We start from the raw sequence: 20,318 nt of genomic DNA on the forward strand, positions 1-20,318 counted from the left end.
GGAGGTTGGGGGCTTGGTGAGAAGAGTAAAGGGATTAAGCAAAGAAAAAAAAAGACTCACAGATAACAGTATGATGATTTTCCGAGGGGTAGGGGCGGTAAATGAGGGTAAAGGGGGGATAATGGTGATGGAAGGAGACTTGACTTAGGATACTAACACACAATACAATATACAGATGATGTATTATAGAATTGTACACCTGAAACTTATATAACTTTATTAACCAGTACCACCCCAATACATTCAATTAAAAATATATATTTTTTAAAATTACAGATTTCATGGCATTCTTCCCCCAAGAAATAAGGAATGAGGCTGAACAATCTGTGAATGCCATGTCATGAGCGGTCCGCAGCCATGTTCTGAGAGTACTGCTCTCCTTGATTCTGAATTTCCCCACAATAGTCCAAATCAGTCAGGCCTCTGAGACACTGCCAGACTGGCACACATCCTCTCCTGAGAGAGCTCAATAAACATTTGACTGCTCCTCAAGTCTTAAATAAATAATAAGCCTATAATAACTGGTGACAAATGAACATTTCTGCATTTAAATATCTAAATGACTATTTTTAACTTCATCTATGGTACTTATAATATATAAATAGCTACAATACAAGATAGACATGTACAATCCCTCATAATATTGTAATTATACACTCCATGGCCCACAGTACAGTCTACACAATGGACACACTGAACTAGAACATGTCCCCAAGTTTGTAAAAACCACTTTGGTATATACAAGTGTGGCCAAGATTTCAAAATGAAAACAACAGAAGTTTGTGTGTTACACACAAGTACATACATACTAAATTTAAGAATTTATTCTTATCTGATATGTTCTTTATAAGGTCAGGAAAGAAAAGACTAATAGAGGTTGAAGCAGTCAGGAAGCCATCTTCAAGACAGAAGAGTTTAAGCTAGGCTTTGATAGTGAGTCTGAACCCTCTATCTACCTCCTAATAAAGGAAAAGCCACATTCATCAGAAAGGACTGTGATGTGTCTTGGCAATAAGATGAGGTAAGCTAAAAAACATTAGGTTGGTTGGGCATGTGAAGAGAAAGCCTTGAAACCTAGGAAAAGGAAGTAAGGAGCTGTAACCTTTTGTTGAACAATGAACTGAGAAGACACAGATTTCTGCAGGGCACTTCAATGTGAACCCCAGCTCTGGCATTAACTGTGTGACTTGGTGCGTTTTTATCCTCCTGAGCTCAGTTTCGCCATCTGTAAAGTGGACATAAAAACCTACTTTATGGTGTGGCTGTGAAGATAAGGTTTGCTACATAGATGTTTCACAACTTTAAAAGTACTTTTTGTCAAAGTAGGTAATAAAAGTTTGTTATTACCAAGAAAGTTTTCAAAAGAATGACTTCGCAGTGAAATGAAATAATCTAAATAGAGATGACTAAACTTCATTTTTATTTCTTCCCAATGTATCGTGAATGTTGGGTCTCTGCCACTAGTATGTAATACACTGTAGAGTTAAGTTAAACCAAATGTGAAAGCAATCTTGTCTTACTCAAAGTGTTGTGAATTTATTCAAACAATGTCACAGGTGCCAAGCAGAGCCAGCTCTGAACTTTTCAATTCTCTAAAATAAATGAAGGGATAAAAGGAAAAATAAAATGCATTTAAATCCAGTTTATTTTTCTTTGGACATTTAACAAATGTGATTAAGATATTCCTTTACTTACAGGGATTACAATGTGGCAGAAAAGATTAGACATATAAACTAATAACTATTATACAAAACAGCAGTTTATAACTACCAAAAAAGAAATCAAAAACAGAACAAATACAAACTCTGAATCCCCAATTTGCTAGCACACAACAAGGGCTCAATAAATATTCCAGAAATTAGTTATTTCATGGGAGAAGCGACAATTTTGCTCCAATTGCAGAGAAGATAGTTGTCTAGCCCAAGAGAACAGCACGAGCAAAAGCACTGACATGGGAAAGCATCAGGTGTTTCCAGAAAATGGCAAATGGGTTCGAATTTAGCAAAACGACTAAGGGAACAGTGTGTGAGAAGCTATAAAGACTGGCTGGGGGCCAGACCACAAACAGCCTTAAATTCCAGGCTTTGATCAAAACAACAATGAGGTACGATCTCACACCTGTCAGAATGGCTACCATCAACAAATCAACCAACGACAAGTGCTGGAGAGGATGTGGAGAAAAAGGAACACTCGTGCACTGCTGGTGGGAATGCAGACTGGTGCAGCCACTATGGAAGACAGTATGGAGTTTCCTCAAAAAACTAAAAATGGAACTCCCATTTGACCCTGTGATCCCACTTCTAGGAATATATCCCAAGAAACCAGAAACACCAATCAGAAGGGATATATGCACCCATATGTTCATAGCAGCACAATTCACCATAGCTAAGATCTGGAAACAGCCTAAGTGCCCATCAGTAGATGAATGGATTAGAAAACTGTGGTACATCTACACGATGGAATACTATGCTGCTGTAAAAAAGAAGGAACTCTTACCATTTGCAACAGCATGGATGGAACTGGAGAGCATTATGCTAAGTGAAATAAGCCAGTCAATGAAGGAAAAATACCACATGATCTCACTCATTCATGGATAATAGAGACCATTATAAACTTATGAACAAAAATAGATACAGAGGCAGAGCTGCCTCAAACAGATTGTCAAACTGCAGCGGGAAGGCCGGGGAGGGTTGGGGGGCAGGAGGGAGGGGGGTAAGAGATCAACTGAAGGACTTGTATGCATGCATATAAGCATAACCAATGGACATAAGACACTGGGGGGTAGGGGAGGCCAGGGGATTGTCAAGGGCGGGGGAAAAAAAGGACACATATGTAATACCCTATGTAATACTTTAAGCAATAAAAAAATAAAAATAAAAATAAAAAAAAGAACTTTGAAAATATATTTGCTACGATTTCAAGCAAAAAAAAAAAAAATTCCAGGCTCTGGTGTTTGGACTTATTTGACAGTCAATAAGAAGTCATCTTAATATTTTGAAGAGAGGCAATATAGTATGACCAAAGTGTGCTCTATGCGAATCCGGAGCCAATATGATTGATAGAACAGTTAAGTTGAAAGATTCTCAAGGGGAGGGACCATGTCTCGTTTCCCTTTTGAATTTCCATTGCTACACCTGCATTGTGCCCTGCATGTACTAATAAAAGAAATCTGTTGAATCTACTGCATTGAGGAGGAGGAACCAGCTGTGGAGAAATAGGTAGCAATTCCCTACCCACTGTTATTCTCCCGATTTCTTCCTTACTATATTATATGTTAGCAATAGACTATGGAGCAGCAAGGTGCAGATTTCTTAGATTTTCATGTTACCCTAACTTTATTTCTAGTATCTACACTAATAAAAGAGAAACATGGTAATTAGCGTACGACCGCTACCCTTCCCATTGGCTAATCAGCATATCCTTATGCAAATCAACTGCCAACTAAGATGGCGGTTAACCGCCAACAAAGATGGCGGCTAATTTGCATACGCCCAATGATGGGAGGGGAAAGGGGAAGAACTGAAGAATGGTGATTGGCAACCCAGGCGGCAGGCAAGAGCTAGGGGGTGGGCAAAGGCCGCCTTTCCCCACCCCCCAGCCAGTGATCGCCATTGGAAAGCTGGCAGCAAACCTGACCCCAGGGGCCGGGGTTGCCGGCTGGCCTGTGCCCAGGATCGCCTTGGCATCGGAGGGTGGGAGAGCCCGGGCGCACACCTGACTGAGTGGTCTGAGTTTGCTGCTGCCTATAAACCGAGAAAAAGTTGTAAAATGAAGTACTAATCTCTAGGGTTTAGGTCAGACCAAGGAGTAGTGCCACTCAGCCAGAAGCTGGCTCATGGCTGGCCAGTGGGGAGGTGGTGGCAGAAGCCTCTCCCACCTCCATGGCAGCACTAAGAATGTCTAACTAACAGTTTAGGCCCAATCCCTTGGGGGCTTAAGCCTTTAGTCGGACATCTCCCTGGCTACCAGAAGGATGTCTGACTGCAAGCTTAAGCCTGATCCCCCGGGGAGTGGGCCTAAGTCTAAGGTGGACATCCCCCAAGGGGTCCTGGACTGCAAATGGGCGCAGGCCGGGCTGAGGGACGCACCACCCCCCCCCCCACCGAGTGCACAAATTTTGTGCACCGGGCCTCTAGTATGTTAATAAAGCATATACTATGTAAATGTTACCACCAATTCTATAACCCCTTTAAAAGACTCTGTACTTTATCAACATTTAAATGAAAAACAGAACAAACCAAAAACTATTGTTCCACTTCAAATGTTTAATATGCAATGGGATTTTTTTTTGCATTCTCTAAAATCTTTCCCAGCGTTAAAAGATAATCAGGATGAGAGTGAAAATGAAGTCAGTAAAACGGAGTAAGAAAGAGGATTCAAAAGAAAATTCTAAGGTAGGAACTCAGCAAGAAAGTGGATACAGGAAGTGAAGGAAAGGATGAAATAAAAACTCACTATGTTAGTGCCATTAACAGACATGATGAAGTCAGAAGCTGTAAATTTGGAGAAAAGCAGCAGGATGGTAGGAAAAATCAACACCAACAACTACAATTAACATTAACAGAGCATCTAGTAGGTTCCTGGCATGATGTTAAATTCTTTAAAAATTACTACGTGCACATGGTTAAAAAATATCAAAACGGTATAAAAAACTTCCGTCTCATTCTGGATTCCTGAACTCCTTAGATTATTAGACTCCCTCTTCAGGGGCAACAATTATTAACAATTTCATTTGTATCCTTTCAGAAACGTTTAATTTGCCTTCATATTTAACTCTCACAACTCTCTGAGACAGGTGGTATTACTTTATAAATTAAGAAATTGAACTTTAAAGAGGCTGAGAGGGCAAGGCCATAGAGCCAATGAAGAGGCAGAGCTGGGATTGGCACACAGGCCCAATGATCTATGCACACACCTCTATATACTCAGGGATCTCCTACAGAAACACTGGCACAAGTGGTCAAGTGTTTGCAACAACAACAAAAAATGGAACCCAAATGTCCATCAAAGACTGGTTATATAAATTATATCACATGTATACTGTGAAATACCACATAGCCATAAAAACTAAGGTTAAAAAACATAAAATAGATGTGAAGAGAAAGCCTGTTTTTGACTTCTTTTTTGGTAGTTATAACCCAGATATTTCACATAGGAAAACCTCAAAGACAGCTTATGAGGTTAAAAAAGCAATTGCCACGCTAGCTGTTTTGGCTCAGTGGATAGAGCATCGGTCTGCGGACTGAAGTGTCCCAGGTTCAATTCCGGCCAAGGGCACATGCTGGGGTTTCGGGCACGATTTACCCCCACCCCCCAGTAGGGGGCGTGCAGGAGGCAGCCAGTCAATGATTCTCTCTCATCATTGATGTTTCTCTCGATCCCTCTCCCTTCCTCTCTGAAATCAATAAAAATATATATTAAAAAAAAAGCAATTGCCAGAAATAGGCAATTGTTGTTCATTGAGCATAGAGATTCAGTTTGGAAGATGAAAAAGTTCTGGAGATGTGAATATACTTAATGTGAATGTACTTTAATGCCTTGAATATACACTGAAAAGGTAAATTTTATGTTACACATAACTTACCACAATTTTTAAAATCCTGAAAAAACAGCAATTGCACAACAGTATGATTTTTTTTGTTTTTGTTCATCTTCACCTGAGGATATTTTTCCACTGATTTTTAGAGAGAGTGAAAGGGAGGGGGAGAGACAGAGACACATCGATTGATTGCCTTCCGCATGCGCCCTGACCGGGGCCAGGGATGGAGCCTGCAACCCAGGTACGTGCCCTTGACTGGAATCAAACCCGCAACCCTTCAGTCTGTGGGCCAACGCTCTATCCACTGAGCCAAAGCAGCCAGGGCCACGACAGTACGGTTTTGATTCCATTTCTGTACAAAGAGAATGTGTATGGATATAAATATATATAAATATTTTTTGTAGAAATTTTTTATCCTTTATCTTACTCTCTTACCTGACTCAGACAACCTAGTAAGGCTCCAGACTTCTCCACATGCTAACACTGAGTCCTGCGTCTCCCACCCCATCTGTGGCATTCAAACTCAATTCCTAGCACCCTTTTCCTACCTCACACAGAACAAGCTATTCAGATTCTGGTTTATCTAATCAGCTTCCCAACCTCTATGTTAAATGTCACTGTAGACTCATCAAGCTCCAAAATATGTTCCAACATGAAAAAAGTATGCAGGAAAAGCTCACTCCTTGCCTCCTATCAGCTCGTGTGGACATGTCTGATGAGATCAAATAAGCGAGATGAAAGGCTGGCACGAGAAGGGATAGAACCACGGCTGTTGGAGAATGCACAGTATGTGGCAACAGGCTTTGCAGCTCTTGTCTCTCAAGTACATTAAAAATTAAAGTTTTAGAAGACAACATGTCAACAGTCCAGCATGTAATGTAGATGATATTCCTGTGAGCAGGAAGTCACAGCTTAAAACATAATTACAAGAAATGTAAAATCAACAAATGGTTTGGGATAATTTTCCTTCTAGTTTAGTGAAACCCTAGCTATAAACATGACCTCTACTAAGGTTTATTTAAATGATTATCTGAAGACCAAACACAACATTACTGAAAATAAAGAGTGTCAGAATAAAGCTCTGCTCTCCCATCACCAATCCGTAGCTGTTGATGTTTCCCTGGCCCAGTGGAGGGGCAGAAATGAAAGCTCACTTCCTGTGCCCACATTTAGCAAGAGAAAAAGCCATCCAGAAGATGGTTCAAGGAACTACCACAAAGGAAAGGGATGAGATTTATAAATAAATAAACAAACAAACAAACAAACAAACAAGTCAAGACAGCACAGTCCTGATAGTTTTCTCTAGGACTATAGGGCACAGAACAACCAGAACTGAAAGGTATCTTTTCTACCAACAAATCTTCATTCGTTTACTAAAAAATTAAGAGCTCAGCCCTGGGAGGATAGCTCAGTTAGTTAGAGCATCATCCCAATATGCCAAGGTTGCGGGTTGGATTCCCAGTAAGGGCACATGAAAGAATCAACCAATGAATGCACGAATAAGTGGTACAACAAATCAATGTTTCTCTCTCTTTCAAATCAATAAAAAAAAATTTAGAGCTCTATTTCCTTAGCATACAAACAGGCATAGAGCACTAAAGTTTTGTTATTTTGTTTTTGTGGGTTTTTAAAAAATATGGAACACTTCACAAATTTGCACTGGGGCTACGCCAATCTTTTCTGGATCGTTCCAATTTTAGTATATGTGCATTTTAGTATAAACCAGCACAGAGCACTGAAGTTTTAGGAACACACTCACTTCCATGACATTTACCCTTTTCGTAGCAACAGTGGCCATAGTGTCAGGGAAAATCCTTAATGGCAGCAAGTTGCTGTTTTTCTAGTGGTTTTTCATGGTTTAGTTATTAAGTCCCACCAAAACTAGAAAGCACATACTAGAACAAGCATCCAGTACATACTTTTAAGAGAAATCTCTGTATACATTCCTTTTTAAATATCTCAAATATGTGCACTTCCCTCATCATTTAGAATTATGTCATTAACAGTGGTTCCCAAAGTATGGTCTGGAAACCTGAGGAGGGAAGGGCCGAGTGGTCTGTAAGACCTTTCCAAGAGGTCTAGCAGATCAAAACTATTTTTCATAATAATGCTAAGGAGTTCCTAAGAAGCTGATATACTGATATAGCCTTGTGCACTGTGTTGACACTTTCACTGACGGTGCAAAAGCAATAACAGGTACAACTGCTGGTCTCTCAGCACTAATCAAAGCAATTGTAGCATAACCAAATTCTTCATGTACTTACAGGAAAACAATGCCAATTTCTCTTTTTTAAAAAAAATATATTTTATTGATTTTTCACAGAGAGGAAGGGAGAGGGATAGAGAGTTAGAAACATCGATGAGAGAGAAACACCAATCAGCTGCCTCCTGCACACCACCTACTGGGAATGTGCCCGCAACCAAGGTACATGCCCTTGACTGGAATCGAACCTGGGACCCTTCAGTCCGCAGGCCGAGGCTCTATCCACTGAGCTAAACCGGTTAGGGCGTCAATTTCTCTTTTAAGTGTCCATGAGGAAAATGGTACAGCCACTCTGGAAAAGTCTGTCAAACAACCTGGCAATTGTACTGGACATTTATCCCAGAGAAAAGAAAACTTATCCTATATAACAAAAGCCTAATATGCTAAGTGTCCGGTTGATGGGTCGGCCGTTCAACCAATCAAAGCGTAATATGCTAATGATATGCTAAGGCCGCTCAACCGCTTGCTATGACATACACTGACCACCAGGGGGCAGACACTCTGATTGGTAGGTTTCCTTGCTGCTGGGGTCTGGCTGATCGGGACTGAGCGAGATGGGCCGGACACACACTGGAGCCCTCCCGTGGTCCTTCCCCAGCTGGCCAACCTCCTGCATCTCTCCCTGGCCCTAATTGTGCACCGGTGGGGTCCCTCGGCCTGGCCTGCACCCTCTCGCAATCCAGGACCCCTTGGGGGATGTCGGGGAGCTGATTTTGGCCTAATCCTGCAGGCCAGGCTGAGGGACCCCACTGGTGCATGATTTCGTGCACTGGGCCTCTAGTGTTTACATAAAAACCTGTCCACAAATTTCACAATAGCTTTATTATTAACTAGAGGCCCGGTGCATGAAATTCGTGCACCAGTAGGATCCCTAGGCCTGGCCAGCGATCAGGGCCAATCAGGGCCTTCCTTCCCCAGCTGCCCGGCAGGGCCTTCCTTTGTTCCGCGCCGCCCCCTGGTGGTCAGCACACATCATAGCAAGCTATCAAACTCCTGGTCTCCAGGTCAAACTCCTGAGGGGGCACTTTGCATATTAGCCTTTAAATATATAGGTAGCCCTAAATTGTAAACGGCCCAAATGTTATACTCTTTACTAATACTATATATCCACTGTATTATTAGTCTTTATATTTTACATATATTTTAAATATTGTATCAACTTAATATTTAATACATTTTTAATAAAGAAAGATATCCTTGATGAAGCAGTACAAATTATGAATGTTATTAAATCTTGATCCTTGACCTTCATTTTTGTCACTTCTGATGAAAAGAAAGGTATGCATATCCTAGCCATTGTGGCTCAGATGGTTGGAGCACCAAAAGGTGGTGGGTTCGATTCCCAGTCAGGGCACATGCTCAGGTTGCAGTTTGATCCTCAGTTGAGGGAAACTGATCGATGTTTCTTTCTCACATGGATGTTTTTCTCTCTCTCTGAAATCAATTTTTTTTAAAAAGTTTTAAAAAAAGAGGTATGCATAAAGCTCTTCTGCTACATACCAAGTTAAGCCAACTGTCTCGAGGAAAAGCACACACGTTATAAGAACGAAAATTAAATGCTTTTTTCATGATACATTTTTACTGGAAACAATAACAAGACAAATCATGGTTTGTAGATGTTTCTTGAAATTCAACAAAATGAACCTGTCACTTTGAGGAAAACAATTTATAATAGTTTTCTACCAATAATAAAAGTCAAGATTTCAACTGAAAATTAGAATGTTGGAAAACTTGTATCCACCACCTTGAGCTTGACTGCTTCTCAATACTTAAGGGAAATCAGCGGTGATATTAAAAAATGATTTAGTGATATTGTATAATGAAATGTGTCAGCAATTTGGAAGATCTGCCTTAACTTGGTGAATCATTTACTTTCCAAATGATAAACATAAGATGTTACAAAGGGTAACAAGCCCATTTAAACTGCAGGACAGAACAATTAATGTTAATGTACCACATGTATAAAGTTCATTTGTAAGGTTTCAGATTTCACATCCAAACTAATCTTTAAGAAACTATCAGGAGGAAACCAAGATGGCGGCATAGGTAAACACCGGAGATTGCTGCCTCGCACAACCACTTCAAAAATACAACTAAAAGACGGAACGGACATCACCCAGAACCACAGGAAGGCTGGCTGAGTGGAAATTCTACAACTAGAAGGAAAGAGAAAAGCATACCGAGACTCAGAGGAGGTGCGGTGCGGAAGTAAAATACAGAGGTACAGAGGCGCATGCGGAGAGGGCTGGTGGCTGAGGACACGGTTGTCTTTTTCAATCGGGAGGGAGTTTCAAGCTCCCAACTGCTCTGAGCTCCAGTTCCGGGTGAGTCTCTGGGGACCCAGACTCATACGGGAGAAACTGGACTGTCTGGCATCGGTCGGAACTCGAGGGCAGCTTTCTCTCGGGGGTGCTTGCAGCGATTGCCGGGACACTGAGAAGCAGGGCCTCTGAGGGCAGGACTGAGAGCAGCCATAAGTGCTCACTCTGCCCTGTTGATCCCCTGGGACCCTGCCCCGCCCAAGCTGTGCACGGAGGCTGTTGCATATGAAACGCCTGGCCCTTTGCAATCTGATAATTACCTAACAAACTGCAGCTGGCCCAAGGCCCCACGGCAACTCACATTGCTTCACAGCTGGCTTCTACTGGATAGCCTCAGGCAGAGGCTAGATTAGCACCTCCTTTGAGATCCAGGAGCCAGTGTGCCCGGTGGTCAGAGTGGGACCATCCAGATTGCAGCTCCTCGGATCCATAAAGGACACACTCAGGGGGCAGACTCAGTGAGCACCAAAGCCCCATTGAAGCAAGTCTTGCCCCGGAGGGGTGTCTCCAGCACAGAAGTTCTCCCACCGTAGACACAGCTGATTCTCACAGCCAATTGGCCTGGAGGTCAATCCCTCCCAGTGATACCTACAACAATCAAGGCTTAACTACAACAAGACTGTGCACAAAGCCCACAAGGGGGTGCATCAAGAGTGTCCACCTCAGGTAATTGGGGAGGCTGAGCCACTGGACCCTATAGGACACCTAGCACAGAAAGCCACTCTATCAACACAGGGAAGCATAAAAAATGCGGAGACAAAGAAACAGGACACAAATGACAAAAATGGAGGAAAGCAAACTACTGGATTTAGAGTTCAAAACCACACTTTTAAGGTTTTTCAAGAATTTTCTAGAAACCGCCGATAAACTTAATGAGACCCTCAAGAAATCTAGTGAGACCCTTGAAGTTGTGATAAAGGACCAACTAGAAATTAAGCATACACTGACTGAAATAAAGAATATTATACAGACTCCCAACAGCAGACCAGACGAGCGCAAGAATCAAGTCAAAGATTTGAAATACGAAGAAGCAAAAAACACCCAACCGGAAAAGCAAAATGAAAAAAGAATCCAAAAATACGAAGAGTGTATAAGAAGCCTCTGGGACAGCTTCGAGCGTAACAACATCCAAATTAAAGGGGTGCCAGAAGAAGAGAGAGAGCAAGATATTGAAAACCTATTTGAAGAAATAATGACAGAAAACTTCCCCTACCTGGTGAAAGAAATAGACTTACAGGTCCAGGAAGTGTGGAGAGTCCCAAACAAGAGGAACCCAAAGAAGCCCACACCAAGACACATCATAATTAAAATGCCAAGAGCAAAAGACAAAGAGAGAATCCTAAAAGCAGCAAGAGAAAGAAAGTCAATTACCTACAAGGGAGTACCCATACGACTGTCAGCTGATTTCTCAACAGAAACTTTGCAGGCCAGAAGGGAGTGGCAAGAAATATTCAAAGTGATGAATACCAAGAACCTACAACCAAGATTACTTTATCCAGCAAAGCTATCATTCAGAATTGAAGGTCAGATAAAAAGCTTCACAGATAAGAAAAAGCTAAAGGAGTTCATCACCACTAAACCAGTATTATACGAAATGCTGAAAGGTATCCTTTAAGAAGAGGAAGAAGAAAAAGGTAAAGATACAAATTATGAACAACAAATACACATCTATCAACAAGTGAATCTAAAAACCAAGTGAATAAATAATCTGATGAACAGAATAAACTGGTGATTATAATAGAATCAGGGGCATAGAAAGGGAGTGGACTGACTATTCTTGGGGGGGAAATGGGTGTGGGGGATGCGGGAAGAGACTGAACAAAAATAGTGCACCTATGGATGAGGACAGTGGGGAGGGTGAGGGCGGAGGGGGGGGTGGGAACCGGGTGGAGGGGAGCTATGGGGGGAAAAAGAGGAACAACTGTAATAATCTGAACAATAAAGATTTAATTTAAAAAAAATAAAGACTTTGAATAAAAAAAAAAAGAAAGAAAGAAACTATCAGTTAACTCGTTTAGGTGTAGTAACAAAGAATACCCACAATTACTTAAAAACCTATTAAAACACTCCTCCCCTTTCCAACTACTTATCTGTGTAAGACCACATTTTCTTTATATAATTCAATCAAAATATATGGCAATAAACTGAAGGCAAAGGAGATAGGAAAATCCAGTTGTCTTCTACTATGCAAAATATTTTTAAATGTCTCAGTTTTCATTTCTAATATAGTAAATACCTATAGGCATAACTACCATAAGTTAATTTCTATTTTTAAAATGGGTGCTAAGACCGCTGGCCTATATTCTATTCCTACTGCTAGAATGTAAATTATTCACTCAGCAAATATTTGCTGCTGAGTACTTTGCTAAGCACTAAGACAATATTCAAAGTGCTCATAACATATCGGACACGTTCCCGGTGCCTGCTACCACCCCTCTGAGGGACCGCAAGCCAGTCCCCGGCTGCAGGGCGCGGGGGAGGCGGAAGCGGGGCCCGGAGAGCAGCCGGACCCAGGGCGGTCCCGCGAGGGGGTCGCCGCCGGAAGGGGCGCGGAGAGCCAGGCCGGCGCCCAGGCCGGCGACAGGGCCGGCGGCCGCTCGCAGCCTACGTGGCGGGTGCTCAGCGCGGGCGGCCGGGAAGGGGCCCGACCTTTACCTGTTGGTCATTCCTGCCGCCACGCCCAGCATCTCTCCGCGTGGGCCGCCGTTCCTCCGCACCTCGGTCCCGGGCGCCCCAACCGCGTCTTCCTTCCTCTCCGCCGCAGCCGGGTGTGGGCCGGCGGGCGGGCCACCGACAGGAAGGAGAGGCGGACCAGGGGCGGGGAGGCCACCGCCTCCGCCTCCGCCTCCGCCTCTTCCCGGAGCCGGCTAAGGGCCGGGCTGGCCACGCGAGGGCGCGCGGCGCAGGGGAAGGGGCAGTGCGGGCGTGGCGGGCGGGAGACTTAGGGGCCCCGCCCCGCCGGCACCGCCCCACACGCGCGCTGGGGTGAGGACCCGCTCCGCCGGCCGGAAGCGGCCCGGGAGCCCAGGGCTTGAGGCGGAGAGGTCTCAGGACTGGACTCGGCCGCTTGTCTTGGGTGACAGCGTCGCTCGCCGGGAGCGGAAGGAGCCAGCCGCTCTTATCCCCACGACGCCTCTGATTCAGCTTTGCTCACGGACCGCGTGGCTCAGGAGCGGGCAGTTGGGCCCAAGGTGTTGGGGTCTACGGAGTTCCACCCTGTCCTGGTGAGGGGGCCTGAGGAGACTCCGTAGGAAGGTGCCCAGCACTGAATCCCTGTCTGTGCACGAAACCTGGCGCCTTCTGGGGTGCTCACTGGGGTGTTCACTGTGCTTACGAATTGAGAACTAGGAAACCTAACCTTTCTTGAGACACCCCAGTCTTATCTCTGCCTGTTTCCTTCCTCCTTGCCCTCAGTCCCTTCTGCCCATTCACTCTACCAAAACTTGAAATCTGCAAAGCATCTAATACAGGTTATTTACCCTGGACATAAAAAAGAATCTCTTCCAGGATATCTGATTTTTTTTTTTTCTTTAATCCTCATCCGAGGACATGCTTAGAGAGAGGAAGGGGAAGAGAGAGAGAAAAACGATGTGAGATAGAAACATCAATTGGTTGCCTTCCTAGGTGCCCCGACTGGGAACTGGCAACCGAGGTTTGTTCCCAGACCAGGAATCCAACGGGCAACTTTCGGTGCACAAGACCATTGCTCTACCAACTGAGCCCCTCAGGCTGGGCTAAGATATCTGATGGTGATTTTGTAACTATACTTAATTTCTAATTACAGAGTGAAAACTTTTGTCTCCTACTAGTCTAGATATGTGATGAGAGACACTGTATGCCTTTGACATCCTTAAATCAAGATCAATTCTAAGTAGAGCAAAACTTTACATGTAAAAAAAAAAAGAACATGTAAAAATACTAGAAGAAAACTTGGGAGAAAAAAATTAAGGTTGAAGGGAAGAGAAAATTTCCAAACAAGATATAAACCCCAGAAGTCATAAAATTTGATATCGATAAATGTAATGACCAAAAAAAGTCTAATTTCTTTATGACAAAAGAATCAGTAAGAAAAAGTTCACCAATTCCGAAAAATAGACAAGGTACGGTGGGGCCTTGACTTACGAGTTTAATTCGTTCTGTGACGGAGCTCGTAACTCAAATTACTCGTATGTCAAATCAAAAGTGAACGAGTGAGACACGTGATGCTGGGCTGATGTTGTGGCGTTCACTGTGACGTTCGCTGCGCCAACTAGCGGTGGGGTATCTGAAGCTGGCTTGTAACCCGAATTTTAGCTCGCAACTCAAAGCAAAAAATTGGCCGAGAGACGGCTCCTATCTCGAAAAACTCGTTAGTCGGGACACTTGTAAGTCAAGGCCCCACTGTATATACACAGGTTTCCACAGAAAAAAAGAAATACGAATGATTTTTAAAGGCACAAGAAAGTATCCAATATCAAATAAAAATTTAAGCCCTAGCCGGTTTGGCTCAGTGGATAGAGCCTTGGCCTGTAGACCAGAGAGTCCCGGGTGTGATTCCAGTCAAGGGCAAGTACCTCAGTTGCAGGCTCCTCCCTTGCCCCGGCCTTGGGCCAGACACAACAAAATCAATGTGTTTCTCTCACATAGATATTTCTCTATGTCTTTCCCTCTCTCTTCCATTTTCTCTAAAAATCAATGGAAAAATATCCTTGAGTGAGGATTAACAAAAAAATAAAAATAAAAAAATTTAAAATACCATTTTTTAATATATGGGCAAAGATTAACAATTGGACAATATACTGTTTTGATGAGGATACAGGAAACAGGTGCTTTGGTTTACTGTTGATGGGAGAATAAATCCACACAATTTTTGTAGAGGACAAGTGGGCAATATCATAATGTGAAATTCAGCTCCACTTTGATCAGGAAATCCACATTCTGGAATTTATCTTACAGATGTATTCTTATGTGTACACAAACAGTATGCACAGGTTTTAAAGATGTCTAGGAAACAATTTATAAAGTGAATGACATAATGACTGGAATTTTCTTTAAAATGTGGGGGTGGGGTGGGGGATGTGGGTAGGAGTATCAGTGAAACGAAATTGGCCATAAGTTCATAACTGGTGAAGTTGGCTTATAGGTATATGGAGTTCTTTATATTAGTTTGTCTACTTTAGTGTATATTTAAAATTTCATAATAAAAATGTTTTAAAAATGGAAAGAGTATACAAGGAGAATCTTCGTAGTTTTGTTTTGAAGAGCAACTGAGAAAGTTTATTTAACCAGGACATAAATCAATTATGGTTTTAATATATAATGCTATGCAGCTATCCTATCTAATAAAAGACAAAAAGGGTAATTGACCGTACCTTCGCTATGCTTCCCATTGGCTAATCAGGGTGATATGCAAATTAACCGCCAACCAAGATGGCAGCCAGCAGCCATGCAGCTGAAGCGAGCAGGAGGCTTGCTTGCTCCAGTGATGGAGGAAGCCAAGGTTCTCCGCCTCCCACGGCCCAGCTCTAAGCTCCGAAAGCAACAAAGTTTCAATTATAGAAGCTAACCAAACCCAGATACCAGCTTTCAGCAGGCCGTGGCCTTAGTGCTGGAGCCAGCTCTCAGCTCCAGCGACAGCAACGAAGTTTCAATTATAGAAGGTAAATAAATCCCAGAATTAAAAAAAAAGAAAAAAAGGAGAGACTGGGAGCTTTAGTCACCGGCCAGCCTGAAAATGGCCCTCAGCCCCTCACCCAGGCTGGCCAGGCACCCCAGTGGGGACCCCCACCATAAAGGGGGTGTGGCCAGCCTGAAAACAGCCATCAGCCCCTCATTCAGGCTGGCCAGGCACCCCAGTGGGGACCCCCACCCTGAAGGGGGTGTGACTAGCTGCAAACAGCCATCAGCCCCTCACCCAGGCTGGCTAGGCACCCCAGCGGGACCCCCACCCTGATCCGGGACACCCTTCAGGGCAAACCAGCCGGGCCCCACCTGTGCACCTGGCCTCTATCCTATATAATAAAAGGGTAATATGCAAACTGACCCTAACAGCAGAACGACTGGGAATGACTGGTCACTATGACACACACTGACCACCAGGGGGCAGACCCTCAATGCAGGAGCTGCCCTCTGGTGGTCAGTGCGCTCCCACATGGGGGAGCTCTGCTCAGCCACAAGCCAGGCTGATGGCTGCCAGGACAGCGGTGGTGGTGGGAGCCTCTCCTGCCTCCTTAGCAGCGCTAAGGATGTCTGACTGCAGCTTAGGTCTGCTCCCCGCTGGCAAGTGGACATCCCCCGAGGGCTGCTGGGCTGCCAGAGGGATGTCTGATTGCCATCTTAGGCCCAATCCCTCGGGGAGCAGGCCTAAGCCAGCAGGTGGTCATCCCCTGAGGGGTCCCAGACTGCGAGAGGGCACAGGCCGGGCTGAGGGCCCCCCCCCCAGTGCACAAATTTTTGTGCACCAGGCCTCTAGTCTATATAATAAAGAGCCAGCGTCATAATGACCGTTATGACCAAAGGCTGACCAGACCTGAAGTCAGTGCTGGGTTGCCATGGCGACCCAGCACTGACTGGGCCGCTGCAGGGAGCCCGACCCAGCACTGACTGATTAGGGGGCTGCAGCCTGGAGAGAGGCTGCAGAGAGAGAGAGAGGCAGGGTCTGATCCATAGTCTCTGTGGCAGCCGTTGATCAGAACTTGCCTCTCTTTCTCTCCCTGCCTGGCCAATAGTTGCGCCTCCATTTCTCTCCAGGCCTCCACCAGGGATGCTGATCAGCCCCGCCTTTCTGATCAGGCCCCATTGATAGGCCAAGAGACACTGACTGGCATAGAAACTGACCAATCAGAACCAAATCTGGGTGAATGTAAGGAGCCAATGGCTGCCTAGGAGGCGGAGCTTTTGACGCTGACTGGCATAGAAACTGACCAATCAGAACCAAATTGGCCGGCAGAGGAGGGCAGTTGGGGGCGAGATCAGGCCTGCAAGGGAGGGCAGTTGGGGGCGAGATCAGACTGGCAGGGAAGGGCAGTTAGGGGCGATCAGGCAGGCAGAAACAGGGGTGAGATCAGGGCAGCAGGGGAGGGCTGTTGGGGATGAGATCAAGACAGCAGGGGAGGGCAGTAGGGGGTGAGATCAGGCCGGCAGGGGAGGGCAGTTAGGGGTGATCAGGCAGGCAGGCAGAGAGGTTAGAGGCAATCAGGCAGGCAGGCAGGTGAGTGGTTAGGAACCAACGGTCCCAGATTGTGAGAGGGGTGTCCGACCGCCGGTTTAGGCGGGACTAAACTGGTGGTCAGACATCCCCCAAGGGGTCCCCGATTGGAGTGGGTTTAGGCTGGGCTGAGGGAACCCCACCTCCATGCCCGAATTTTGTGCACCAGGCCTCCAGTTAAAAAATAAAAATAGGCTGCTTTGCAGACGTGAATGCCCCAGAGCTGCCCATGACCAGCCATGATGAATCCTACTGTGTTCTTTGACATCACCATTGCAGGTAAGCCCTTTAGGCTGTGTCTCCTTCATGCTGTTTGCAGACAAAGTTTCAAAGACAGCAGAAAACTCTTGTGCTCTGAGCACTGGTGGCAGGGGGTGGGGGGGTGGGGGGGGGTCTGGTTACAAAGATTCCTGATTTCACAGAATTATTTGGAATTTATGTGCCAGGTTGGTGACCTCACATGCCATAATGGTACAGGCAGCAAGTCCTTCTATGGAGAGAAATTTGATTATAAGAATTTCATCCTCACTAATCATCCGAGAGATGCAAATCAAAATGACATAAGATATCACCTCACACCTGTCAGAATGGCTATCATCAACCAACAAGTGTTGGCGAGGTTGTATAGAAAAGGGAAGCCTTGCCGAACCAGTTTGGCTCAGTGGATAGAGCGTCAGCCTGCGGACTCAAGGGTCCCAGGTTTGATTCCGGTCAAGGGCATGTACCTTGGTTGCGGGCACATCCCCAGTAGGGGGCGTGCAGGAGGCAGCTGATCGATCTCTCTCATCGATGTTTCTAACTCTCTGTCCCTCTTCCTTCTTCTCTGTAAAAAATCAATAAAATATATAAAAGAAAAGAAAAGAAAAGGGAAGCCTAGTACACTGCTGGTGGGAAAGCAGACTGGTGCAACCATTATGGAAAACAGTATGGAGTTTCCTCAAGAAATTAAAAATGGCCCTAACCAGTTTGGCTCAGTGGATAGAGTGTCAGCCTATGGACTGAAAGGTCCCAGGTTCGATCCTGGTCAAGGGCATGTACCTTGGTTGCAGGCACATCCCCAGTAAGAGGTGTGCATGAGGCAGCTGATCAATGTTTCTCTCTCATCGATGTTTCTAAATCTCTATCCTTCTCCCTTCCTCTCTGTAAAAAATCAATAAAAAAAGAAAGAAATTAAAAATGGAACTCCCATTTGACCCAGTCATCCCACTTCTAGGAATATATCCTAAGAAACTTGAAACAACCATCAGAAAGAATATATGCACCCCTATGTTCATAGCAGCTCAATTTACAATAGCTAAGACTTGGAAACAGCCTAAGTGCCCATCAGCAGATGAGTGGATAAAAAACCATGGTACTTTTACACAATGGAATACTATCCAGCAATAAAAAAGAAAGAACTCTTACCATTTGCAACAGCATGGATGGACCTGGAGAGTATTATGCTGACCGAAATAAGCCAGTCAGAGAAAGATAAGTATCACATGATCACACTCATATGTGGAATCTAATGAACTAAATAAACTGATGATGAAAAATAGACCCAGAATCATAGAACACACTGTTGAACCTCAGAGGGTGGGCAGGAAGGGTGGGTAAGAAGAGATCAACCAATGAACTTGTATGCATATATGCATAACCCGTGGACACAGACAATGGAGTGGTGAGGGCCTGGGTGGGGGTAGGAGGGGAGGACGGGAGCAGGCTGGAAGAGGTTAATGTGGGAAAAGGGGGGACGTATGTAATACTTTCAACAATAAAGATTAAACGAAAAAAATTTTTTTAAATAAAATAAAAAGGAATTTCATCCTGGCATATGGGTCCCGGCATCTTGTCCATGGCAAATGCTGGACCAACAACAGTTTCCCAGTTTTTCTCTGCACTGCCAACACTGAGTAATTGGATAGCAAGGGTTTGGTCTTTGGTCAGCTGAAAGAAGGCATGGATATTGTGGCAGCCATGGAGCGCTGTGGTCCAAGAATGGCAAGACGAACAAGATCACCATTGCTGACTGTGGACAACTCTAATCAATTTGACTTGTGTTCTAGCTTAACTACCAGACCATTTCTTCTGTCCCTCAGGAGAGCACACCTCCCCCCACATCTGCTTGGAATGTTCTGTAACCTCCATGCTCTCGCTGCAGTTCACTGGGTTCCATATTTTCCTTAACCCTTCCAAGTCTAGTGGATTGCAGAGTTCAGTTTATGATTATGAAATAAAAACTAAAAAATTGTCAAAACAATAAATAAATAAAGTCAATAAGCCATATGAAAACATGCTCACAGCCCTAGCCGGTTTGGCTCAGAAGATAGAGCATCGGCCTGCGAACTGAAAGGGCCCAGGTTTGACTCTAGTCAAGGGCACATGCCCAGGTTGTGGGCTCGATCCCAAGAGGGGGGCTTGCAGGAGGCAGCCTATCAATGATTCTCTCTCATCATTGATGTTTCTATCTCTCTCTCTCCTTCTTCCTTCCTCTCTGAAGTCAATAAAAAATATATTAAAAAAAAAAAAAAAAGAAAATACGCCCTAACCGGTTTGGCTCAGTGGATAGAGCGTCAGCCTGCAGACTCAAGGGTCCCAGGTTCGATTCCGGTCAAGGGCATGTACCTTGGTTGCGGGCACATCCCCAGTGGGGGGTGTGCAGGAGGCAGCTGATCGATGTTTCTCTCTCATCAATGTTTCTAACTCTCTGTCCCTCTTCCTTCTTCTCTGTAAAAAATCAATAAAATATTTTTTAAAAAAAGAAAAGAAAAGATGCTAACATAACTCAGTCATGGAGTGGTGAGGGCCTCGGGGGAGGGGGGAATGGGAGCAGGCTGGAAGAGGTTAATGGGAGGAAAATGGAGGACTTATGTAATACTTTCAACAATAAATATTAAAAGAAAACAATTTTAAAAAATAAAAAGGAATTTCATCTTGAAACATATTAGGATACTGCAAATCAAAACCACACTAAAATACTACTTCATGCCACATTAGAATGGCTACTATCAACAAGTGCTGGCAGAGACG

The 20,318-nt window shown here is 44.4% G+C and overlaps 1 protein-coding gene and 2 pseudogenes across 2 annotated transcripts in view; 1 reads left to right on the forward strand and 2 right to left on the reverse strand.

Moving 5' to 3' along the window:
* LIMS1 (LIM zinc finger domain containing 1) overlaps nucleotides 1–12,924 on the reverse strand; it is a 133,046-nt gene extending 120,122 nt beyond the window's left edge. The window contains exon 1 of one of the 2 annotated variants that reach the window (XM_006085744.3): nucleotides 12,779–12,920. In XM_006085744.3, coding sequence (XP_006085806.1) covers nucleotides 12,779–12,810 — 32 coding nt within the window. In that variant the 5' untranslated portion in view covers nucleotides 12,811–12,920. Of the gene's footprint in view, nucleotides 1–12,778 lie in introns of both variants that reach the window. The other variant, XM_014453159.2, reaches the window with a different exon arrangement.
* Nucleotides 7,170–7,268, reverse strand: LOC111825332 (annotated as a pseudogene).
* Nucleotides 12,925–17,551: 4,627 nt separating the features above from the next.
* Nucleotides 17,552–20,318, forward strand: part of LOC102439296 — a 5,637-nt pseudogene continuing 2,870 nt past the window's right edge.

Source organism: Myotis lucifugus, unplaced genomic scaffold (genome assembly GCF_000147115.1).
Source record: "Myotis lucifugus unplaced genomic scaffold, Myoluc2.0 scaffold_21, whole genome shotgun sequence".
Taxonomy (NCBI): Eukaryota; Metazoa; Chordata; class Mammalia; order Chiroptera; family Vespertilionidae; genus Myotis; species Myotis lucifugus.